Genomic DNA, 20,567 nt, shown 5'->3' with positions numbered 1-20,567 from the left:
TTTCGGTGTGATTATCGGCAGAGAATATCTACAGCAGAAGATGGCAGACACAGCAGCGCCAGCGGCAGCGTCCCCCCTCCCGGCGACTCCGGCCAAGAAGGCGAAGGCTTCGGCCGCCGCCTCCAAAAAACCGAAGGCGAAGCCCTCTCACCCCAAGACCTCCGAGATGGTGAACAACGCGATAAAGGAGCTCAAGGAGCGCGGCGGCTCCTCCCTGCAGGCGATCAAGAAGTACATCTCCGCCAACTACAAGGTCGACGCCGACAAGCTCGCCCCCTTCATCAAGAAGTACCTCAAGGGGGCCGTCGAGTCCGGCGCCCTCGTCCAGACCAAGGGGAAGGGAGCATCCGGATCCTTCAAGCTGGAAGCTAGCAAGGCGAAGGCGTCCGCCGGAGGTGCCAAGAAGAAGAAGCCCGCCGCGGCCGCGTCCAAGAAGCGCTCCACCCCCGCGAAGGAGAGGAAGCCGGCCGCCGACAAGTCCGCCTCCTCCTCGGCCGCCTCGAAGAAGAAGCCCGCCAAGAAGGCGGCCGCTCCGGCCAAGGCCAAGAAGGCCGCCGCCTCGCCCGCAAAGAAGGCCGCCGCGAAGAAAGCCGCGCCCGCCAAGGCCAAGAGCCCGACCAAGGCCAAGAAGACCGCCAAGCCTCCCACCAAGAAGCCGAAGGCGCCCAAGCCAAAGAAGGCGGCCGCCCCGAAAGCCAAGCCCGCGGCGAAAAAGGCCGCCCCGAAGAAGTAGGCGGTGACAACGACGACGACGCCGGCGAGTCTACGACTATTATTATTCTTATCCCCTTCCCGAATCGGAAGACGGCGGGGGTTGATGGACACCGTAATTTTGAGGAGTTAAAAAGCCCTTGTCAGGGCTACCATATGCGCTCTCTATGTCGAATCGTCGGTTAGCTAGCCAGCCAGCTTCGTGCATTTATTTTATTAAATTTAAAAGTAATAGAATACCTACATAATAATATTATTTATGTCATGATGGGTATTTATTATTATTTATTTTTTTTTAATGAGAATATAAGTAAACATAGACAATTTGGTAAATAATATTTCACTTGAAAGTTGTGAGACTTTTCTTTTATAATATATGACATATTATTTTTATTCACATTTTAATGCAAAAAAAAAAAAAAAATATCTCATCATCAGAAGAGAGAATAAGTTTATAATCCAACTTGTGACGGTACGAAACCGACGAGTATTGAGTTATTAATATTTTACTTCATCAATCTCGTATATTATTATTTTTTTTTTTTAATATTATAAATTAAATAATCATTTGATAATTATTATTATTATTATTATTATGTATTTCTTTTTCAAAAGCATTTCTATCATATTATTATTATTTTTCAGATGCACGGCCGGCTAACAGAACGGGACCGACTGACTGACCGACGAGGCGATTGTTGGCCCTGACAAGGGCCGTTTTTTAATCGTGTGGATGGTTGTCGGAAACGGGCAGGCGAGTTGAAGACATTTTCTTTTTTAACCTCCGAAACCGTACAGGGTGCGGCCCTGGCGCTTGAGGGCGTAGACGACGTCCATGGCGGTGACAGTCTTCCTCTTAGCGTGCTCGGTGTAGGTGACAGCGTCTCTGATAACGTTCTCAAGGAACACCTTCAGCACCCCGCGTGTCTCCTCGTAGATCAGGCCGGATATGCGCTTGACTCCGCCGCGACGAGCCAGACGGCGAATGGCGGGCTTCGTGATACCCTGGATGTTATCACGCAGAACCTTCCTGTGACGCTTGGCGCCTCCTTTTCCCAGGCCTTTTCCTCCCTTTCCGCGACCGGTCATTCTCGCAAGTGGTTTTCTTCAAATATTCTCAAAAACAAAACTCGAGAGCACGGCGTGCGACCGTGCCGGACAGTGAACTGTGAGTGAGTGTGCTGAAATTTTTACGGACGCTCTATTTAAGCTCTTCGTAGACGCCTGCGTCTCCCCTGCCGAGTCACGACGCGCACGCACACGAACACGCTACGTGGACAGTCCGTCAACCGCCGTGTAAATTGTCAGTCAGCCAGCCTTTTACTTAGTATTATTATTATTTATTTATATGTTTATTATATTATCGATAATTTATTTTATTCATTTAATCATAAAATAGTTAGCCATCTCGCGATTCTCTATTCAAACAGTCAAACGAACGGGAACAAACGGAACGGACGGAAAGGGGGGAAGCGGACGGATGCCGCGCGGTCTTTTTGAATTGTCCAATCGGCGCCGTCCTGTCCCCCTCCACGGCGAAACGTATAACTTCGATAAATAGGAGCCATCTTCAAAAAGTGAGCGCATTCGTATAAACCTACTCCGCCCGGATAGTTTGAAACGGAAAAAATCAAATAAAATGGCACGTACCAAGCAGACGGCTCGCAAGTCCACCGGAGGGAAGGCGCCCAGGAAGCAGCTGGCCACCAAGGCGGCGCGCAAGAGCGCCCCCGCCACCGGAGGCGTGAAGAAGCCCCATCGCTACAGGCCCGGCACGGTGGCTCTCCGTGAGATCCGTCGCTACCAGAAGAGCACCGAGCTCCTCATCCGCAAGCTGCCCTTCCAGCGCCTGGTGCGCGAGATCGCCCAGGACTTCAAGACGGACCTCCGTTTCCAGAGCTCCGCCGTTATGGCCCTTCAGGAGGCCAGCGAGGCCTACCTGGTCGGCCTGTTCGAGGACACGAACCTGTGCGCCATCCACGCCAAGCGCGTCACCATCATGCCCAAGGACATCCAGCTGGCCAGGCGTATCCGCGGCGAGCGCGCTTAAACATCACCGCCGCCCCCCACCCAACAGCAACGGATGATGATTTTATAATGAATGTTGTATTATCATTGTCTTCGAACTTGGCTGCAGCACGATGCGTCTCTAAAATGGTCCTTTTCAGGACCGCCACATGTACATGATTAATTGATCGTTTCAACTTTTATTCGCTGCCGGGATTAATTTTATTTTTTATTATTATTTTTTTGTATTTTTACATAAAAAAAAATATAAAAGGAAAAACGTTAAGAGAAGTTATATAATTTTAAGAAGTCATGTTAAACATTATTGAGAATATGACACGTTTTTTTTCCCCCCCGTTAATCGTTAATATTAATAATAAATCTTTATTAACCGTAATATAGAACGCCATACGTACTAAAATGTATACACAGTTAAATGGCGGACTTATTGCCATTTGCAATTTCTTACAATCAACATTGTAAAATAGATATTTACATGGGTGTTCCTTTATTTTGAAAAAACAGCCTTCTATTTACACATATTATGTTATTTTTTTACTATGGATTATGTATGTATCTATGTATCCATCTATCTATCTATCTACCTACCTACCTACCTATATAAAATAGGAATTTATTAACACGGTAAAATAATAACAAAAAAAAAAAACTGAAATAAAATGTACGGTAAAGTATTTACAATACATATCAATTACTTTATAAAAATAAACATTCAAATATATAATATTATAGATGTTTTTTTTTAAAAGAAATAATATAAATAATAATAATAATAATAATAATAAAATACACCTAACGGCCGGGACAAACGCATCGCAATGTGGCGGCCCTGAAAAGGACCTTTATTTATAATTTCATTTCGTCGGCAGGCAATCAGGCAATCGGTGGCGGTTATCGTGATACGTGGTGACGGAGTGCACGACTTAAGCCTTCTTCTCTGTCTTCTTGGGCAGGAGCACCGCCTGGATGTTGGGCAGTACACCTCCCTGGGCGATGGTCACGCCCGAGAGCAGTTTGTTAAGCTCCTCGTCGTTGCGGATGGCCAGCTGCAGATGCCTGGGAATGATCCTGGTCTTCTTGTTGTCCCTGGCGGCGTTGCCGGCCAACTCGAGCACCTCAGCGGCCAGGTACTCCATCACGGCGGCGAGGTAGACGGGCGCGCCGGCTCCCACCCTCTCGGCGTAGTTGCCCTTCCTGAGAAGCCTGTGGATACGGCCGACGGGGAACTGGAGCCCCGCGCGGTTGGAGCGCGACTTTGCCTTTCCCTTGACCTTTCCTCCCTTTCCGCGACCGGACATGGCGAACTGGGTTTGTCTTTAAAAATATACGAGCTGCACGGGCGAGAAGCGCGTGCGAGTGGCTGGCGGTGTTTGTGGTTCAAAATTCTAAGAGGGGCTTATTTACGCTGTCCACTGTGCGCGCGCCGCAGTCGGTCCCCCTCACCGCATTGGCGCGTCGCCGCCGACGGAGTGGGGGAGTGGGGATAGGACCGGCCTTGCGGAACGCGCCGACCGAAGTGACAAAATGGGGTCGTCGAAAAATGATCAGCTATAAGCTACCGCTCGCTCCGCCGTATCGCCGCCTCAGCTAAGCTCGGAGAAAAAAATCGACAATGCCGCCCAAGACCAGTGGAAAGGCAGCCAAGAAGTCTGGCAAGGCCCAGAAGAACATATCCAAGGGGGACAAGAAGAAGTCCAAGCGCAGGAGGAAGGAGAGCTACGCAATCTACATCTACAAAGTGCTGAAACAGGTGCACCCCGACACCGGTATCTCCAGCAAGGCCATGAGCATCATGAACAGCTTCGTCAACGACATCTTCGAGCGCATCGCCGCCGAGGCGTCGCGTCTCGCCCACTACAACAAGAGATCCACCATCACCAGCAGGGAGATCCAGACGGCCGTCAGGCTCCTGCTGCCCGGAGAGCTGGCCAAGCACGCCGTCAGCGAAGGCACCAAGGCCGTCACCAAGTACACCAGCTCCAAGTGAGAAGTCACAGCCGCCACACACGACCATCATCTGCGCACTCTATCGCGCAAGAACAATAACAGCATAGACGACAAACAAAGGTCCTTATCAGGACCGCCAGATTATGACACGATTGCATTGTTACGATGTATTTTTTTATTTTATGTATACGCAAACAAACCGATTGAGATTGATTGCCTTACTTTTTTATATTGAATATTACGCAGGTACGCCTTTGTCCCGGTGGTGTATTTTATATATTATGATAAAATAATACTACACATATTATAAATATATTAAATGCACTTGTGATAGATAGATAGGTAGATAGATTTTATATATGTTTATTTCTAATAAGATTACACTCACCCGGCGCGAGAGAGTCACGTCAGTCAGTCTGCGGCCATCGCGTCGCGTCGCGTCGCGTCGTCACTAAAAAAAAGAAAAAAGAGATTTTTTTTTCATAGTCATCATTGTAATAATTATAATTATACATTTTTGAAGTTGTGTAAATACATCGAGAATTTGTTCGTTCAGGGAAGTGCCTGAAATTTTTTTTTTTTTTTTTTTTTTTATATTTTTGAAGCACTCACATAAACTATCGACTGTGAAATGTACATTTTGATAAAATGTGCCGTGCCTATCTATGGTAAAATTTAATCGAACCGTATTTAAGAAACTAAATATTATTATTACGTTTGTTTTTATTCCTTATGCTATTTATTTACGGCGCTATTTATTTGCGATGCTAATGAAAATGTATGCTATCATAAATCGACTTTGAATATTATAAAAAATACCATAATGAAAATACGCCAACGGAGCCTGCGTTTATTTTTTATTTACATCCACAGATGGCGATAATGCGTCGTTTTTACGCACTAACTATCGACAATAATGGCCCAGCGTAATCGTTGTTTTATTTACAATATTCGTATTCATTGAACAATATAATATGAGCGACATAAATATATATTAATTACACAGTACGGCGTTGATATATTATATATTTTTTGTAATAATACACGAGAGACATACCATGTACGCGTGCGGAAGAAGATTCAAAGTCATCATCATTTCAATCTGACAAATTAATAAACAATACGGGTTGAAATGTAACACGACGACAATTAATATTGATTAAATACCGGTACACACACTACACTTCACTAATTATTATTGCACCAATCATCGGGTAGGTAAATGCCTATTTAGGCGGGTACCGGGAATGAAATAATGAAAAGCAAGCAGTGGCGAATTCGGCGAGTACTTTTTTTCGTTTTGACACCGACCAACCCGCGTTAATATTTTCCGCGACAGGGCGGGCGGCCGGCCGGCCGGCCGACCTACCCCGAGATTCCGTGCACCGAGGTCCGAAGGTGACTGATTGGAAATTCGAATAGGATAATAATAAATATCCATTTAAAACACAGGATCATCTCAAATTAGTGCAGCGCGGGGAGCGCGGCGGAGGTGGCGGAACCAGCCGGCCAGCAGGACAATCGGGGGCGGGGGTAGGCGTAAGTACCTACTGTAATATATTATATTTTATTATAATATGACTATAAATCCTTCTCCGGTTCATTATATTACCTACTGAATTTTATTAATATACTATTTTTCTCTCTTTTTCTAATGCGGCAGTCCACTTGACTTTGATTTCGATAATTACAAAAACAATATTAACTGTCAGGTAATTAGTTAATACCTACATGTTATTACATACCTTTTTATGAAAACTAAGAAGAAGAAGAATAATTATTATTTACCTACTATGTGCGGTGACATATTATATTTATTGTTATTCATTCATTTACTTGCAATATAAGTAGTTGCCTAATTAATATATTATTATTATAAATCAAATTTCTCATTTGAAATTTGTGTTACTACTAAAATCGCTTTAATGAAATTTTATCGACTTCTCTTGGTTTAAAATCTTCTACTTATATTGCTTTTTCAAATTTTAAAGATTACTTGCAATACTTGTTATTCCTTCTTTATTTTTTCTTTTTTTTTCTCTGCTGCATTGGCATGTTTTTATACTTTTAAACTACTTTTAATTACTTATATTATATATGTAAATAAAATCAATATATTGCTGCTCTTACTATAATGTGAGTTTAATTTTGAAGATGTTTTTTAAATTGACCAACATTTACTGTCTTATATTTCACTTAAGGATTCTTCTCATCGTTTCTTTGAATCCCTTAAAATAAATATGTGTATATTTATGTTTTTCCTTTTTTTAAAAAATGTTATTACTATTTTAATTTATTTTTACATCTGAGCGTGTTTTTCATTCTTTATTTCAATTTTTAATTACTATTTCCATTTGTAAATACTCACTACAAACTACAAACTTTAAAATATCTTTTTTTTTCACTTAAATTTTCATTTTTAAACAACTTTCATTTATATTTTTCTTTTTCCTTCTCTTTTTTATACTTTCATAACATTAACCTTACATATAATTGCTTTATAATATGGAAAATTCACTGGTCCATTAGAATTAAGTCTAATTGTGTAAAATATTAAACTTTGTAACTGTACTGTATGTTTCCTAAATAAAAGAAAATAAAAATAATAAACGTTCAAAGAAAATATGTACTTATGTAATAAAAATATCATTTTTGTTTTTTTCGCGCGAAGCGAAAGCAAATTTACAATTTCTCAACAAATTGTTCAATTCAAATATGTAATATACTGTTTTTCTTGAATTGTATGTTGTCCATGCACTTATGTTTTATATATCTATCTATAATTTATATGTGAAAATAACAACGCGGAAGTGTTCGGATACTACGTTGACAGGTTATGAATAAATATGCAGATATATCCGTAGATGGATTATGAATTTACCCACATAGCAAATCATTTGACCGTAGGCCAGTTACAGGCATACAGACCGACCGTCGTCCGTGTCCCTCCACGATTATGAAAGGTGCCATCTGTTGAACGGGATAATGTTCAGCCGGCCATCGGGCAATCGTTGCTTATATTATTTTCTCATTTATAACAGATGGCGCTAGTTACTCATGATTGTGTAAAATATTTCATAATTGTTTTTTTATTTTTGCTGATGATTTATGATATGACTACTTTTGTGTTTACATAGGTTTTAATTTTACTATTCTATATTATATTAAAAAAATAAACAAGGGGTCACATAAATAATGTACTTATTGTGGCGTTGATGTGCTTGTTGTATTATGTAGCGTTTGTTTTTTGTTTCCCGTTGCCTTGTTTTGTTTTCTGTACGTGGTGTCAATAATGAACTTCCTTTTCAGATGATTCATTGGGAATATTATACCGTTTTATACACACCCTTCATAATAGCCAGCCATTCCCGTACAAATACTGTGTACTACTGTGCTATGCTCAGTGCCCATATTCGCTAGATTAATTCCTTAAGATAAAACATTATTTTATATTTAACGTAGATAAAAATTTACACGTCTTTCTCGGATTCAACTTTTATGCGAGCGCGTTGGTCATGGCTTTGATATATAATAGAGTGCATAATATAAATTTAAATTTGAATGTTTCCCGTGCAATTATCGCCCTAGATAATTTTTGCTTTACGATAGTTCCGCCGCGCTGGAAGTATCGTATTGCATAATATTCTATGCTATGTGTACGTTACGTTATAGAGCTTCTGTATTTCTAATTCGGAAGTTTAAAAATCTTTGTCTTATTTTGAGCTTCTATATTTCCTTTTCGGAAGTTTAAAAACCTCTTTTTCATTTTGGGAACTGAGCTTAAACTTTCAAAAGCTCAGTCAAACTTTTATAATTCATTTCAATTTGAAGGGCCGTCGAAATTAGCTTTTGAATCGACATCATCCACGACTGAACAAAATCTGAGACCGACAGAAACCGCAGCCTGAAAAATTTCACCGGACGACGCGTTGCCCTGCGTTGCGTCACGTCACGTTACGTTGCGCTACGTTACGTTACGTTACGTCACGTCGCGTCGCGTCACATTGCATTCCTTTACGTTCGTTGTGGACTTTTTTTTTTTTTTTTTTTTTTTTTTTTTATTCTCTTCTCTTCTCTTTTCTTTCTTCTTTCATCTTTCTTCTTTCTCTCCCTTCCTCCCCCCCATCTGTGTCTCTGATTTTTTTTTTTTTTTTCATTTTAATTACATTTTTCTCAAATGGAATTGTTCCCATAATAAAATTACAGATTGCCACTAAGAAAAACGTAACAAAAAAAATATACATACAACATAATATTATAATAATTATACATATAATTGTATAATATATATTTTGTTTACATAAATACATATTTACTTTTATTTAAATGCTTATATCATCACCTACATGTCTTATTCCTTTTACATCGTCTCCATCGGCAGCCGGGCCGGACCAGCTCGATCTCTCTCCGCGCCCGCCTCTCGAACTCGGAAGTTATATCTGTAGGTCCGCTAGCGCGCGCTTGTGTGTGTTACGATCGGCCACTTCGGGGCCCCGGTGCCGGGGGCCGCGGCCGCCCCTGTCGCCCACCGCCGCCTCGGACTGCGGCCCGGGCTCTCCCCCGAGAGGTCGGTGCCCCCCCGGAGCCCCAACTTGCCGGGGAGACGGATTCGCGCCCGCTTTTCCGCCGCCCAACGCTGCCGCCCTCGCGCATTTGCGCCTCCGAATGTCCGCACCTCCGCGCGCCCGGGGCCCGGGCCCCCGGCGACGCCGCGCGACGACGGCGAGACCTCCCGCGCGGAGGATCCCCTCATTCCGGAGGGTCCCAGCCTCGGGGCTGCGCCCCCGCGACGCCTTTTGTCCGACCGCCTAAGCATAAATGACAACACTTTTCATCGGCAAAATCGACAAGCGCGCGTAGCCCGACTGCGACACGGTACAAATTATTTTCGAGTACAGAATTTCGCGCGATTAGGGCGCCATCTACTTCCGATCATCATCCCCGGCGACCCACCAATGGAGTGGTCGACGCCCAAATCCACGGCGAAGCGCGCCCGCCAGCCGACGCCACCGATCTCCCTCACAACAGGGAATCGCTACGAGGGACTACCCGAGGTGAGGGACGCCCCCGGAGTAGTCCCACACAAACGTCCGACCCTTTCCACCACTTCCCGCACCGCTACCACACGCCGACCGACCTCAGCCACCTACACAAATACCGCCAGCCGCCCCCTCGCCTCTCGCCCGACCATCGCACAAGCCGCCGGAGTCTTAGGCTCCGCGGCAGCTGCGAAACTCAGAATACCGCCGATAGTGGTCTCCATGGGCCAGATGACCCACGGAGACCTAATCGCCGCGATCAGCGGCACCAAATTTGCAATCAAATATGGCCGCATGGGGAAGGCAACCCTGACCATGCACACGATGGCGGACCGACAATCCGCCATCGAGAAACTTGAAAGTGCTAGTGTGGAATTCCACACATACACATCAGGAGAAGACCGTCTGAAAAAGACGGTCATTAAAGGCCTTCCCCAACTGGAATGCCGTCAGATCGCGGATGATCTGACCGCACAAGGTTTTCCTGCGACAAAGGTGTCGCAGCTAAACACCAAAGGCGAGGAGGCGATATACCTCGCTCAATTCCCCGCGTCCACCGACATGGGGAAATTGAGAATGGCGGTTAAAGCCGTATGCTTCTGCGTCATAAAGATGCAGAAGTATAAATCGACGCACCTCTCACACGGCACGCAGTGCTACCGATGCCAGGGCTTTGGCCATGCATCGGCTAACTGCCACCGTGTGGCCAGGTGCGTCAAATGCGACGGAAATCACGCAACAAAAGAGTGCGTGAAAACCGTCGACACACCGGCAACATGCTGCAACTGCGGGGAATCGCACCCCGCAAATTACAGCGGATGCTCGCACCGCGTAAAATACGTGGCGAGTATCCAACCGCGACCGGGCCCACGCCAAACACAGGCGCTAGCCCGCGTAAATGGCAGAAGTTGGTCGGCGGTGGCCGCCGGTACAAGCTCCAACCCTCCCCCCACCTCCCACTTCCCCCACCTTCCCCCCTCTACCCTCCCTACCTTCTCCAACCGCCCACCCCTCCTACCCACCCCCCTCCGCCCCACCGCCCAGCGCCCGGCCGGGCGCCCCGAGATGACGCGGCCCCTGGTCCAGGAGGACCAGCCGGCGCCCTCAGAAGATGCGGAAATCGTGGCCATCATGAGGGTCATGATTCAGGCCCGATCACGCCTCGCACGCTGCGCGGATAAGTGGGAAAAGGTGATGGTTCTGATGGAACTCCTCTCCCCGCTTCTCGATGGATGAGCAGCATCCCCGCGACACCGGAATACTCTTGTGGAACGCGCGCGGCATCACAAGCAAGACAGAAGAACTGCTGCATCTCGCCGAGCAGACGGGTATGAAAATCATTCTAATAACTGAGACACATTTAACCCCACAACAATATATCAGGCTGCCCGGATACGAACTATACCGAAACGATCGCGAGGGGAGGAGGGGGGGCGGAACAGCAATTCTCATCCGAGAATCCATCCCGCACACCCTCCTCGCCACGCCGAAACTTAACGTAACGGAAGCGACCGCCATACAGACGGACATAGACGGCAAACCCACTGTTATCGTATCCACGTACGTTAGCAAGGGGAATGCACTACTACACAACGGAATACGAGACATAGACAGACTACTAGCGTTGGGGCCCTCGGTCATAATAGCCGGCGACTTTAACGCTAAACACCAATACTGGAACAATCACATGACAAACGCAAACGGAAACGCACTATACAGACATATGGAGAGGAGGGACTACAATATTTCGTACCCGGACCGGCCTACCGTACACATACATAGAGCCAAGTATCCGTCCACGTTGGATATCGCGCTAGTTCGGAACGTCCCGTACATGTCACAGATGGAAACTCTTGATGAGTTGTCGTCGGACCACTTACCGGTGATATTCACCGTGGGCGGCGAGACGAGAAACATCACCAGGGAACAGGTGCTGTACGGGGAAGCCGACTGGGAGAAATTTAAAAGAAGTATCAACGACGGCATTTACTTGGCTCCAAATACATATAATAATAAACAAGAAATAGACGACGCGATAAACCATTTAACACATTACATTCAAGTGGCACGCGACGAATGCATCCCCATAAAAATAATTACGCCAAATATAATAAAACTTACGCCACAAATAACTTCAATAATCGCGGATAAAAATAAGTTACGAAAAATGTATCAAAGCACCAAAAATAAATCATATAAAAAAGAATATAATATTTTAGTACGAAAAATAAAAGCAGAAATAAAAATATTAAAAAGCTCTCTCTGGGAGAAAAAGGTTTCCTCGCTCAGACCGGGCGATCAATCCGTATGGAAAATAGCAAAAGCCCTCAAAAGAAGAGGCATTAACATCCCTCCACTGACGATAGGACAAACCCTAGCCACGTCAGACGCCGCCAAAGCAGACGCGCTTGCGGATGCTTTCGAAAAGGCATACACCGCCACGGACGGCCTAAGCGATCCTGAGAAGGATCGCTTAGTTAACTTCAGCCTTACGGAAATAGAACAAGTGGAGCAAATTCCCATAGATGGAATTAAGCTGTGCACTCCCGGAGAGATAGCTATAAACCTAAAAAGACTAAAAACAAACACGGCACCTGGACCGGATAAAATTCATAACATAATTCTAAAACACCTACCGATCAGAGCCAGAATAGAAATATCTAAAATATTTAACGCGTGCCTACTGCAAGGCTATTTCCCACTAGAGTGGAAACAACCGACTGTACTTCCGTTCGCCAAACCGGGCAAGGACCACAAAATACCCACCAATTACAGACCAATAAGTTTACTGAATACTCTCAGTAAACTCCTAGAAAAAGTAATCACCACTCGACTTCTCACACACCATAAAAGTAACGAGACTCTGCCCGACGAGCAATTTGGTTTCCGAGCCCACCACTCAACCACACACCAGCTGACACGACTAGTCGAACATCTATCCTGGCAACTCAATAAAAACCGAGCCACAGCGATGGCCCTTTTCGACCTAGAAAAGGCCTTCGATACCGTATGGATAGATGGACTAGTCCATAAATTACACAACACAAACACACCCATATATCTCACAAAAATTATAAAATCTTATCTCACAGACCGCTCATTCAAAGTGGCATACAAAAACAGCACATCCACACCGAGAGACATACCGAAAGGTGTTCCGCAAGGAAGCATCCTAGGCCCACACCTCTTCAACATATACACACACGACATTCCGGCGCTTGGAAGATGCGAGAAAGCAATTTATGCAGACGACATGGCACTATACGCGACCTCTTTGTCACCAGAAATGGCGACAAAATACCTACAAACAGGGGCGTCCGAACTCGCGGAGTACTACCGCGGGTGGAGACTCAAACTCAACGAGACTAAGACAGAAGCCATAATGTTCTCTCGCAGAAAAAGAGCGCCGGCAAACAACCTCACAATAGGAAATAGCACTATACAGTGGGTAAAAGAAGTCAAGTATCTCGGGCTGAATCTACACTCGAAACTCACATGGAATCCCCATGTGACAAAAACAAAACGCAAAGCAAACAACGCAACGAGCGCCATAAGTGCACTTCTTAACAGAAGGAATCCTATGAGCACTCGTGTGAAAATGCTTATATACAACACGCTGATTCGTCCCATACTTACATATGCCTTCCCGGTTTGGGGCAGCCTACGTACAACTCAATTTGAAAGGCTCCAAGTTAATCAAAATAAGTGCATAAAAATAGCGTATAATACACGTAAACAACAAAGTATTAAAAAACTCCACGAAAATCAAAAAATCCCCACCCTCAAAGAATACGCGATAAACCAAACTAAAAATTTCTATGATAATATAAAAGACCATAAAAACCCAAAAATAAATCAACTAGGAGATTATAACTTAGACTCACTAGTTTTTACATATAAATATAGACTGCCCAAACATTACATAATGGCAGAGAATCACACACACCCACCCTGAAAACTCGGCGAGACAAAAACGCGATAAAAATGCGACCAAAGATACCATCACCTTCTCCGACGTATCCCCTCGTAGAATTAAATAAATAAAATACTTAAAATCGCGGTAATGTACAACGATTGAAATAAATTAAATTAAGATAAAATATACCTAGACATAAGTAACATAAGAAAATGAAATATTTAAAAACGCGAAAAATGTATAACGATTGAAAACATACACATAAGACTAATATGTATATAGATATAGGAATGTATCCAAATCCCTACTCCCGCCCATTAAATATGTAATGAAATATTTAAACGCGCGGTCAAGAACAGTGATTCGAATTTTGCATAAAATAATTAGACAGTGAAAGTGAAGTGAACAAGTGCAGTGTAGTGTGAAATATGAGTGCAGTTATGTGTGAAATATAAGTGCAGTGAAAGTGACGAGTGCCAGTGCAGTGTATATGTACAGTGAAGTGAAAAGTGAAGAGTGTGAAATACTTAAATTCGCGAAGTAATCTTTTTATCCCAACCAGTTCGAGCAGGGTTTTTGTTACTAGTTTTCCCTGCGAAAAGTTTCAAGTTTTTAAAGTTAAGTGTCAGTTTGAAATAATTAAATTCAGTGCCGAAATGGTGGCAATGCGCACAGCGCAGGTACACCAGTGTAGAATCTGTGGCCCCTCAGGCGGGAAAAGTGTCAGTGTTAGTGAAGTGCTCAAGAAAAAAAAAAAAAAAAAAAAAAAAAAAAAAAAAAAAATTAGGGCGCCATCAAACGGTGACTTTTTGCCACACTCGCTTTTTTCGTGTGATTATCGGCAGAGAATATCTACAGCAGAAGATGGCAGACACAGCAGCGCCAGCGGCAGCGTCCCCCCTCCCGGCGACTCCGGCCAAGAAGGCGAAGGCTTCGGCCGCCGCCTCCAAAAAACCGAAGGCGAAGCCCTCTCACCCCAAGACCTCCGAGATGGTGAACAACGCGATAAAGGAGCTCAAGGAGCGCGGCGGCTCCTCCCTGCAGGCGATCAAGAAGTACATCTCCGCCAACTACAAGGTCGACGCCGACAAGCTCGCCCCCTTCATCAAGAAGTACCTCAAGGGGGCCGTCGAGTCCGGCGCCCTCGTCCAGACCAAGGGGAAGGGAGCATCCGGATCCTTCAAGCTGGAAGCTAGCAAGGCGAAGGCGTCCGCCGGAGGTGCCAAGAAGAAGAAGCCCGCCGCGGCCGCGTCCAAGAAGCGCTCCACCCCCGCGAAGGAGAGGAAGCCGGCCGCCGACAAGTCCGCCTCCTCCTCGGCCGCCTCGAAGAAGAAGCCCGCCAAGAAGGCGGCCGCTCCGGCCAAGGCCAAGAAGGCCGCCGCCTCGCCCGCAAAGAAGGCCGCCGCGAAGAAAGCCGCGCCCGCCAAGGCCAAGAGCCCGACCAAGGCCAAGAAGACCGCCAAGCCTCCCACCAAGAAGCCGAAGGCGCCCAAGCCAAAGAAGGCGGCCGCCCCGAAAGCCAAGCCCGCGGCGAAAAAGGCCGCCCCGAAGAAGTAGGCGGTGACAACGACGACGACGCCGGCGAGTCTACGACTATTATTATTCTTATCCCCTTCCCGAATCGGAAGACGGCGGGGGTTGATGGACACCGTAATTTTGAGGAGTTAAAAAGCCCTTGTCAGGGCTACCATATGCGCTCTCTATGTCGAATCGTCGGTTAGCTAGCCAGCCAGCTTCGTGCATTTATTTTATTAAATTTAAAAGTAATAGAATACCTACATAATAATATTATTTATGTCATGATGGGTATTTATTATTATTTATTTTTTTTTAATGAGAATATAAGTAAACATAGACAATTTGGTAAATAATATTTCACTTGAAAGTTGTGAGACTTTTCTTTTATAATATATGACATATTATTTTTATTCACATTTTAATGCAAAAAAAAAAAAAAAATATCTCATCATCAGAAGAGAGAATAAGTTTATAATCCAACTTGTGACGGTACGAAACCGACGAGTATTGAGTTATTAATATTTTACTTCATCAATCTCGTATATTATTATTTTTTTTTTTTAATATTATAAATTAAATAATCATTTGATAATTATTATTATTATTATTATTATGTATTTCTTTTTCAAAAGCATTTCTATCATATTATTATTATTTTTCAGATGCACGGCCGGCTAACAGAACGGGACCGACTGACTGACCGACGAGGCGATTGTTGGCCCTGACAAGGGCCGTTTTTTAATCGTGTGGATGGTTGTCGGAAACGGGCAGGCGAGTTGAAGACATTTTCTTTTTTAACCTCCGAAACCGTACAGGGTGCGGCCCTGGCGCTTGAGGGCGTAGACGACGTCCATGGCGGTGACAGTCTTCCTCTTAGCGTGCTCGGTGTAGGTGACAGCGTCTCTGATAACGTTCTCAAGGAACACCTTCAGCACCCCGCGTGTCTCCTCGTAGATCAGGCCGGATATGCGCTTGACTCCGCCGCGACGAGCCAGACGGCGAATGGCGGGCTTCGTGATACCCTGGATGTTATCACGCAGAACCTTCCTGTGACGCTTGGCGCCTCCTTTTCCCAGGCCTTTTCCTCCCTTTCCGCGACCGGTCATTCTCGCAAGTGGTTTTCTTCAAATATTCTCAAAAACAAAACTCGAGAGCACGGCGTGCGACCGTGCCGGACAGTGAACTGTGAGTGAGTGTGCTGAAATTTTTACGGACGCTCTATTTAAGCTCTTCGTAGACGCCTGCGTCTCCCCTGCCGAGTCACGACGCGCACGCACACGAACACGCTACGTGGACAGTCCGTCAACCGCCGTGTAAATTGTCAGTCAGCCAGCCTTTTACTTAGTATTATTATTATTTATTTATATGTTTATTATATTATCGATAATTTATTTTATTCATTTAATCATAAAATAGTTAGCCATCTCGCGATTCTCTATTCAAACAGTCAAACGAACGGGAACAAACGGAACGGACGGAAAGGGGGGAAGCGGACGGATGCCGCGCGGTCTTTTTGAATTGTCCAATCGGCGCCGTCCTGTCCCCCTCCACGGCGAAACGTATAACTTCGATAAATAGGAGCCATCTTCAAAAAGTGAGCGCATTCGTATAAACCTACTCCGCCCGGATAGTTTGAAACGGAAAAAATCAAATAAAATGGCACGTACCAAGCAGACGGCTCGCAAGTCCACCGGAGGGAAGGCGCCCAGGAAGCAGCTGGCCACCAAGGCGGCGCGCAAGAGCGCCCCCGCCACCGGAGGCGTGAAGAAGCCCCATCGCTACAGGCCCGGCACGGTGGCTCTCCGTGAGATCCGTCGCTACCAGAAGAGCACCGAGCTCCTCATCCGCAAGCTGCCCTTCCAGCGCCTGGTGCGCGAGATCGCCCAGGACTTCAAGACGGACCTCCGTTTCCAGAGCTCCGCCGTTATGGCCCTTCAGGAGGCCAGCGAGGCCTACCTGGTCGGCCTGTTCGAGGACACGAACCTGTGCGCCATCCACGCCAAGCGCGTCACCATCATGCCCAAGGACATCCAGCTGGCCAGGCGTATCCGCGGCGAGCGCGCTTAAACATCACCGCCGCCCCCCACCCAACAGCAACGGATGATGATTTTATAATGAATGTTGTATTATCATTGTCTTCGAACTTGGCTGCAGCACGATGCGTCTCTAAAATGGTCCTTTTCAGGACCGCCACATGTACATGATTAATTGATCGTTTCAACTTTTATTCGCTGCCGGGATTAATTTTATTTTTTATTATTATTTTTTTGTATTTTTACATAAAAAAAAATATAAAAGGAAAAACGTTAAGAGAAGTTATATAATTTTAAGAAGTCATGTTAAACATTATTGAGAATATGACACGTTTTTTTTCCCCCCCGTTAATCGTTAATATTAATAATAAATCTTTATTAACCGTAATATAGAACGCCATACGTACTAAAATGTATACACAGTTAAATGGCGGACTTATTGCCATTTGCAATTTCTTACAATCAACATTGTAAAATAGATATTTACATGGGTGTTCCTTTATTTTGAAAAAACAGCCTTCTATTTACACATATTATGTTATTTTTTTACTATGGATTATGTATGTATCTATGTATCCATCTATCTATCTATCTACCTACCTACCTACCTATATAAAATAGGAATTTATTAACACGGTAAAATAATAACAAAAAAAAAAAACTGAAATAAAATGTACGGTAAAGTATTTACAATACATATCAATTACTTTATAAAAATAAACATTCAAATATATAATATTATAGATGTTTTTTTTTAAAAGAAATAATATAAATAATAATAATAATAATAATAAAATACACCTAACGGCCGGGACAAACGCATCGCAATGTGGCGGCCCTGAAAAGGACCTTTATTTATAATTTCATTTCGTCGGCAGGCAATCAGGCAATCGGTGGCGGTTATCGTGATACGTGGTGACGGAGTGCACGACTTAAGCCTTCTTCTCTGTCTTCTTGGGCAGGAGCACCGCCTGGATGTTGGGCAGTACACCTCCCTGGGCGATGGTCACGCCCGAGAGCAGTTTGTTAAGCTCCTCGTCGTTGCGGATGGCCAGCTGCAGATGCCTGGGAATGATCCTGGTCTTCTTGTTGTCCCTGGCGGCGTTGCCGGCCAACTCGAGCACCTCAGCGGCCAGGTACTCCATCACGGCGGCGAGGTAGACGGGCGCGCCGGCTCCCACCCTCTCGGCGTAGTTGCCCTTCCTGAGAAGCCTGTGGATACGGCCGACGGGGAACTGGAGCCCCGCGCGGTTGGAGCGCGACTTTGCCTTTCCCTTGACCTTTCCTCCCTTTCCGCGACCGGACATGGCGAACTGGGTTTGTCTTTAAAAATATACGAGCTGCACGGGCGAGAAGCGCGTGCGAGTGGCTGGCGGTGTTTGTGGTTCAAAATTCTAAGAGGGGCTTATTTACGCTGTCCACTGTGCGCGCGCCGCAGTCGGTCCCCCTCACCGCATTGGCGCGTCGCCGCCGACGGAGTGGGGAGTGGGGATAGGACCGGCCTTGCGGAACGCGCCGACCGAAGTGACAAAATGGGGTCGTCGAAAAATGATCAGCTATAAGCTACCGCTCGCTCCGCCGTATCGCCGCCTCAGCTAAGCTCGGAGAAAAAAATCGACAATGCCGCCCAAGACCAGTGGAAAGGCAGCCAAGAAGTCTGGCAAGGCCCAGAAGAACATATCCAAGGGGGACAAGAAGAAGTCCAAGCGCAGGAGGAAGGAGAGCTACGCAATCTACATCTACAAAGTGCTGAAACAGGTGCACCCCGACACCGGTATCTCCAGCAAGGCCATGAGCATCATGAACAGCTTCGTCAACGACATCTTCGAGCGCATCGCCGCCGAGGCGTCGCGTCTCGCCCACTACAACAAGAGATCCACCATCACCAGCAGGGAGATCCAGACGGCCGTCAGGCTCCTGCTGCCCGGAGAGCTGGCCAAGCACGCCGTCAGCGAAGGCACCAAGGCCGTCACCAAGTACACCAGCTCCAAGTGAGAAGTCACAGCCGCCACACACGACCATCATCTGCGCACTCTATCGCGCAAGAACAATAACAGCATAGACGACAAACAAAGGTCCTTATCAGGACCGCCAGATTATGACACGATTGCATTGTTACGATGTATTTTTTTATTTTATGTATACGCAAACAAACCGATTGAGATTGATTGCCTTACTTTTTTATATTGAATATTACGCAGGTACGCCTTTGTCCCGGTGGTGTATTTTATATATTATGATAAAATAATACTACACATATTATAAATATATTAAATGCACTTGTGATAGATAGATAGGTAGATAGATTTTATATATGTTTATTTCTAATAAGATTACACTCACCCGGCGCGAGAGAGTCACGTCAGTCAGTCTGCGGCCATCGCGTCGCGTCGCGTCGCGTCGTCACTAAAAAAAAGAAAAAAGAGATTTTTTTTTCATAGTCATCATTGTAATAATTATAATTATACATTTTTGAAGTTGTGTAAATACATCGAGAATTTGTTCGTTCAGGGAAGTGCCTGAAATTTTTTTTTTTTTTTTTTTTTTATATTTTTGAAGCACTCACATAAACTATCGACTGTGAAATGTACATTTTGATAAAATGTGCCGTGCCTATCTATGGTAAAATTTAATCGAACCGTATTTAAGAAACTAAATATTATTATTACGTTTGTTTTTATTCCTTATGCTATTTATTTACGGCGCTATTTATTTGCGATGCTAATGAAAATGTATGCTATCATAAATCGACTTTGAATATTATAAAAAATACCATAATGAAAATACGCCAACGGAGCCTGCGTTTATTTTTTATTTACATCCACAGATGGCGATAATGCGTCGTTTTTACGCACTAACTATCGACAATAATGGCCCAGCGTAATCGTTGTTTTATTTACAATATTCGTATTCATTGAACAATATAATATGAGCGACATAAATATATATTAATTACACAGTACGGCGTTGATATATTATATATTTTTTGTAATAATACACGAGAGACATACCATGTACGCGTGCGGAAGAAGATTCAAAGTCATCATCATTTCAATCTGACAAATTAATAAACAATACGGGTTGAAATGTAACACGACGACAATTAATATTGATTAAATACCGGTACACACACTACACTTCACTAATTATTATTGCACCAATCATCGGGTAGGTAAATGCCTATTTAGGCGGGTACCGGGAATGAAATAATGAAAAGCAAGCAGTGGCGAATTCGGCGAGTACTTTTTTTCGTTTTGACACCGACCAACCCGCGTTAATATTTTCCGCGACAGGGCGGGCGGCCGGCCGGCCGGCCGACCTACCCCGAGATTCCGTGCACCGAGGTCCGAAGGTGACTGATTGGAAATTCGAATA

The 20,567-nt window shown here is 44.9% G+C and overlaps 10 protein-coding genes across 10 annotated transcripts; 6 read left to right on the top strand and 4 right to left on the bottom strand.

Moving 5' to 3' along the window:
- The first annotated feature begins 11 nt into the window (after positions 1–11).
- On the top strand, positions 12–1,052 carry LOC148270573 (uncharacterized). The gene has a single exon (XM_088242389.1). The coding sequence runs from the start codon at positions 41–43 to the stop codon at positions 731–733; it is 693 nt and encodes a 230-aa protein (XP_088098515.1). The 5' UTR covers positions 12–40; the 3' UTR covers positions 734–1,052.
- Positions 1,053–1,311: 259 nt separating this feature from the next.
- LOC148270572 (histone H4) lies at positions 1,312–1,973 on the bottom strand. Its single transcript, XM_088242388.1, has one exon. The coding sequence runs from the start codon at positions 1,798–1,800 to the stop codon at positions 1,489–1,491; it is 312 nt and encodes a 103-aa protein (XP_088098514.1). The 5' UTR covers positions 1,801–1,973; the 3' UTR covers positions 1,312–1,488.
- A 195-nt stretch (positions 1,974–2,168) lies between these two features.
- Positions 2,169–3,481, top strand: LOC148270571 (histone H3). The gene has a single exon (XM_088242386.1). It carries the CDS (start codon positions 2,351–2,353, stop codon positions 2,759–2,761), a length of 411 nt encoding a protein of 136 aa, XP_088098512.1. The 5' UTR covers positions 2,169–2,350; the 3' UTR covers positions 2,762–3,481.
- An 81-nt stretch (positions 3,482–3,562) lies between these two features.
- On the bottom strand, positions 3,563–4,107 carry LOC148270570 (histone H2A). The gene has a single exon (XM_088242387.1). It carries the CDS (start codon positions 4,035–4,037, stop codon positions 3,663–3,665), a length of 375 nt encoding a protein of 124 aa, XP_088098513.1. The 5' UTR covers positions 4,038–4,107; the 3' UTR covers positions 3,563–3,662.
- A 237-nt stretch (positions 4,108–4,344) lies between these two features.
- Positions 4,345–4,986, top strand: LOC148270569 (histone H2B). Its single transcript, XM_088242396.1, has one exon. It carries the CDS (start codon positions 4,352–4,354, stop codon positions 4,724–4,726), a length of 375 nt encoding a protein of 124 aa, XP_088098522.1. The 5' UTR covers positions 4,345–4,351; the 3' UTR covers positions 4,727–4,986.
- Positions 4,987–14,440: 9,454 nt separating this feature from the next.
- Positions 14,441–15,502, top strand: LOC148270568 (uncharacterized). Its single transcript, XM_088242390.1, has one exon. The coding sequence runs from the start codon at positions 14,506–14,508 to the stop codon at positions 15,196–15,198; it is 693 nt and encodes a 230-aa protein (XP_088098516.1). The 5' UTR covers positions 14,441–14,505; the 3' UTR covers positions 15,199–15,502.
- Positions 15,503–15,776: 274 nt separating this feature from the next.
- Positions 15,777–16,438, bottom strand: LOC148270567 (histone H4). Its single transcript, XM_088242395.1, has one exon. It carries the CDS (start codon positions 16,263–16,265, stop codon positions 15,954–15,956), a length of 312 nt encoding a protein of 103 aa, XP_088098521.1. The 5' UTR covers positions 16,266–16,438; the 3' UTR covers positions 15,777–15,953.
- Positions 16,439–16,633: 195 nt separating this feature from the next.
- LOC148270566 (histone H3) lies at positions 16,634–17,877 on the top strand. Its single transcript, XM_088242391.1, has one exon. The coding sequence runs from the start codon at positions 16,816–16,818 to the stop codon at positions 17,224–17,226; it is 411 nt and encodes a 136-aa protein (XP_088098517.1). The 5' UTR covers positions 16,634–16,815; the 3' UTR covers positions 17,227–17,877.
- Positions 17,878–18,024: 147 nt separating this feature from the next.
- Positions 18,025–18,610, bottom strand: LOC148270565 (histone H2A). The gene has a single exon (XM_088242392.1). The coding sequence runs from the start codon at positions 18,497–18,499 to the stop codon at positions 18,125–18,127; it is 375 nt and encodes a 124-aa protein (XP_088098518.1). The 5' UTR covers positions 18,500–18,610; the 3' UTR covers positions 18,025–18,124.
- A 69-nt stretch (positions 18,611–18,679) lies between these two features.
- LOC148270564 (histone H2B) lies at positions 18,680–19,509 on the top strand. Its single transcript, XM_088242394.1, has one exon. It carries the CDS (start codon positions 18,813–18,815, stop codon positions 19,185–19,187), a length of 375 nt encoding a protein of 124 aa, XP_088098520.1. The 5' UTR covers positions 18,680–18,812; the 3' UTR covers positions 19,188–19,509.
- Positions 19,510–20,567: the final 1,058 nt, after the last annotated feature.

This window comes from Micrasema longulum, unplaced genomic scaffold (assembly GCF_059751315.1).
Source record: "Micrasema longulum isolate JH-2025_06_02 unplaced genomic scaffold, ASM5975131v1 h1tg003720l, whole genome shotgun sequence".
Lineage (NCBI taxonomy): Eukaryota > Metazoa > Arthropoda > Insecta > Trichoptera > Brachycentridae > Micrasema > Micrasema longulum.
The sequence above is the reverse complement of the archived record's forward strand: the minus strand, read 5'-3'. Positions and strand labels throughout refer to the sequence as shown.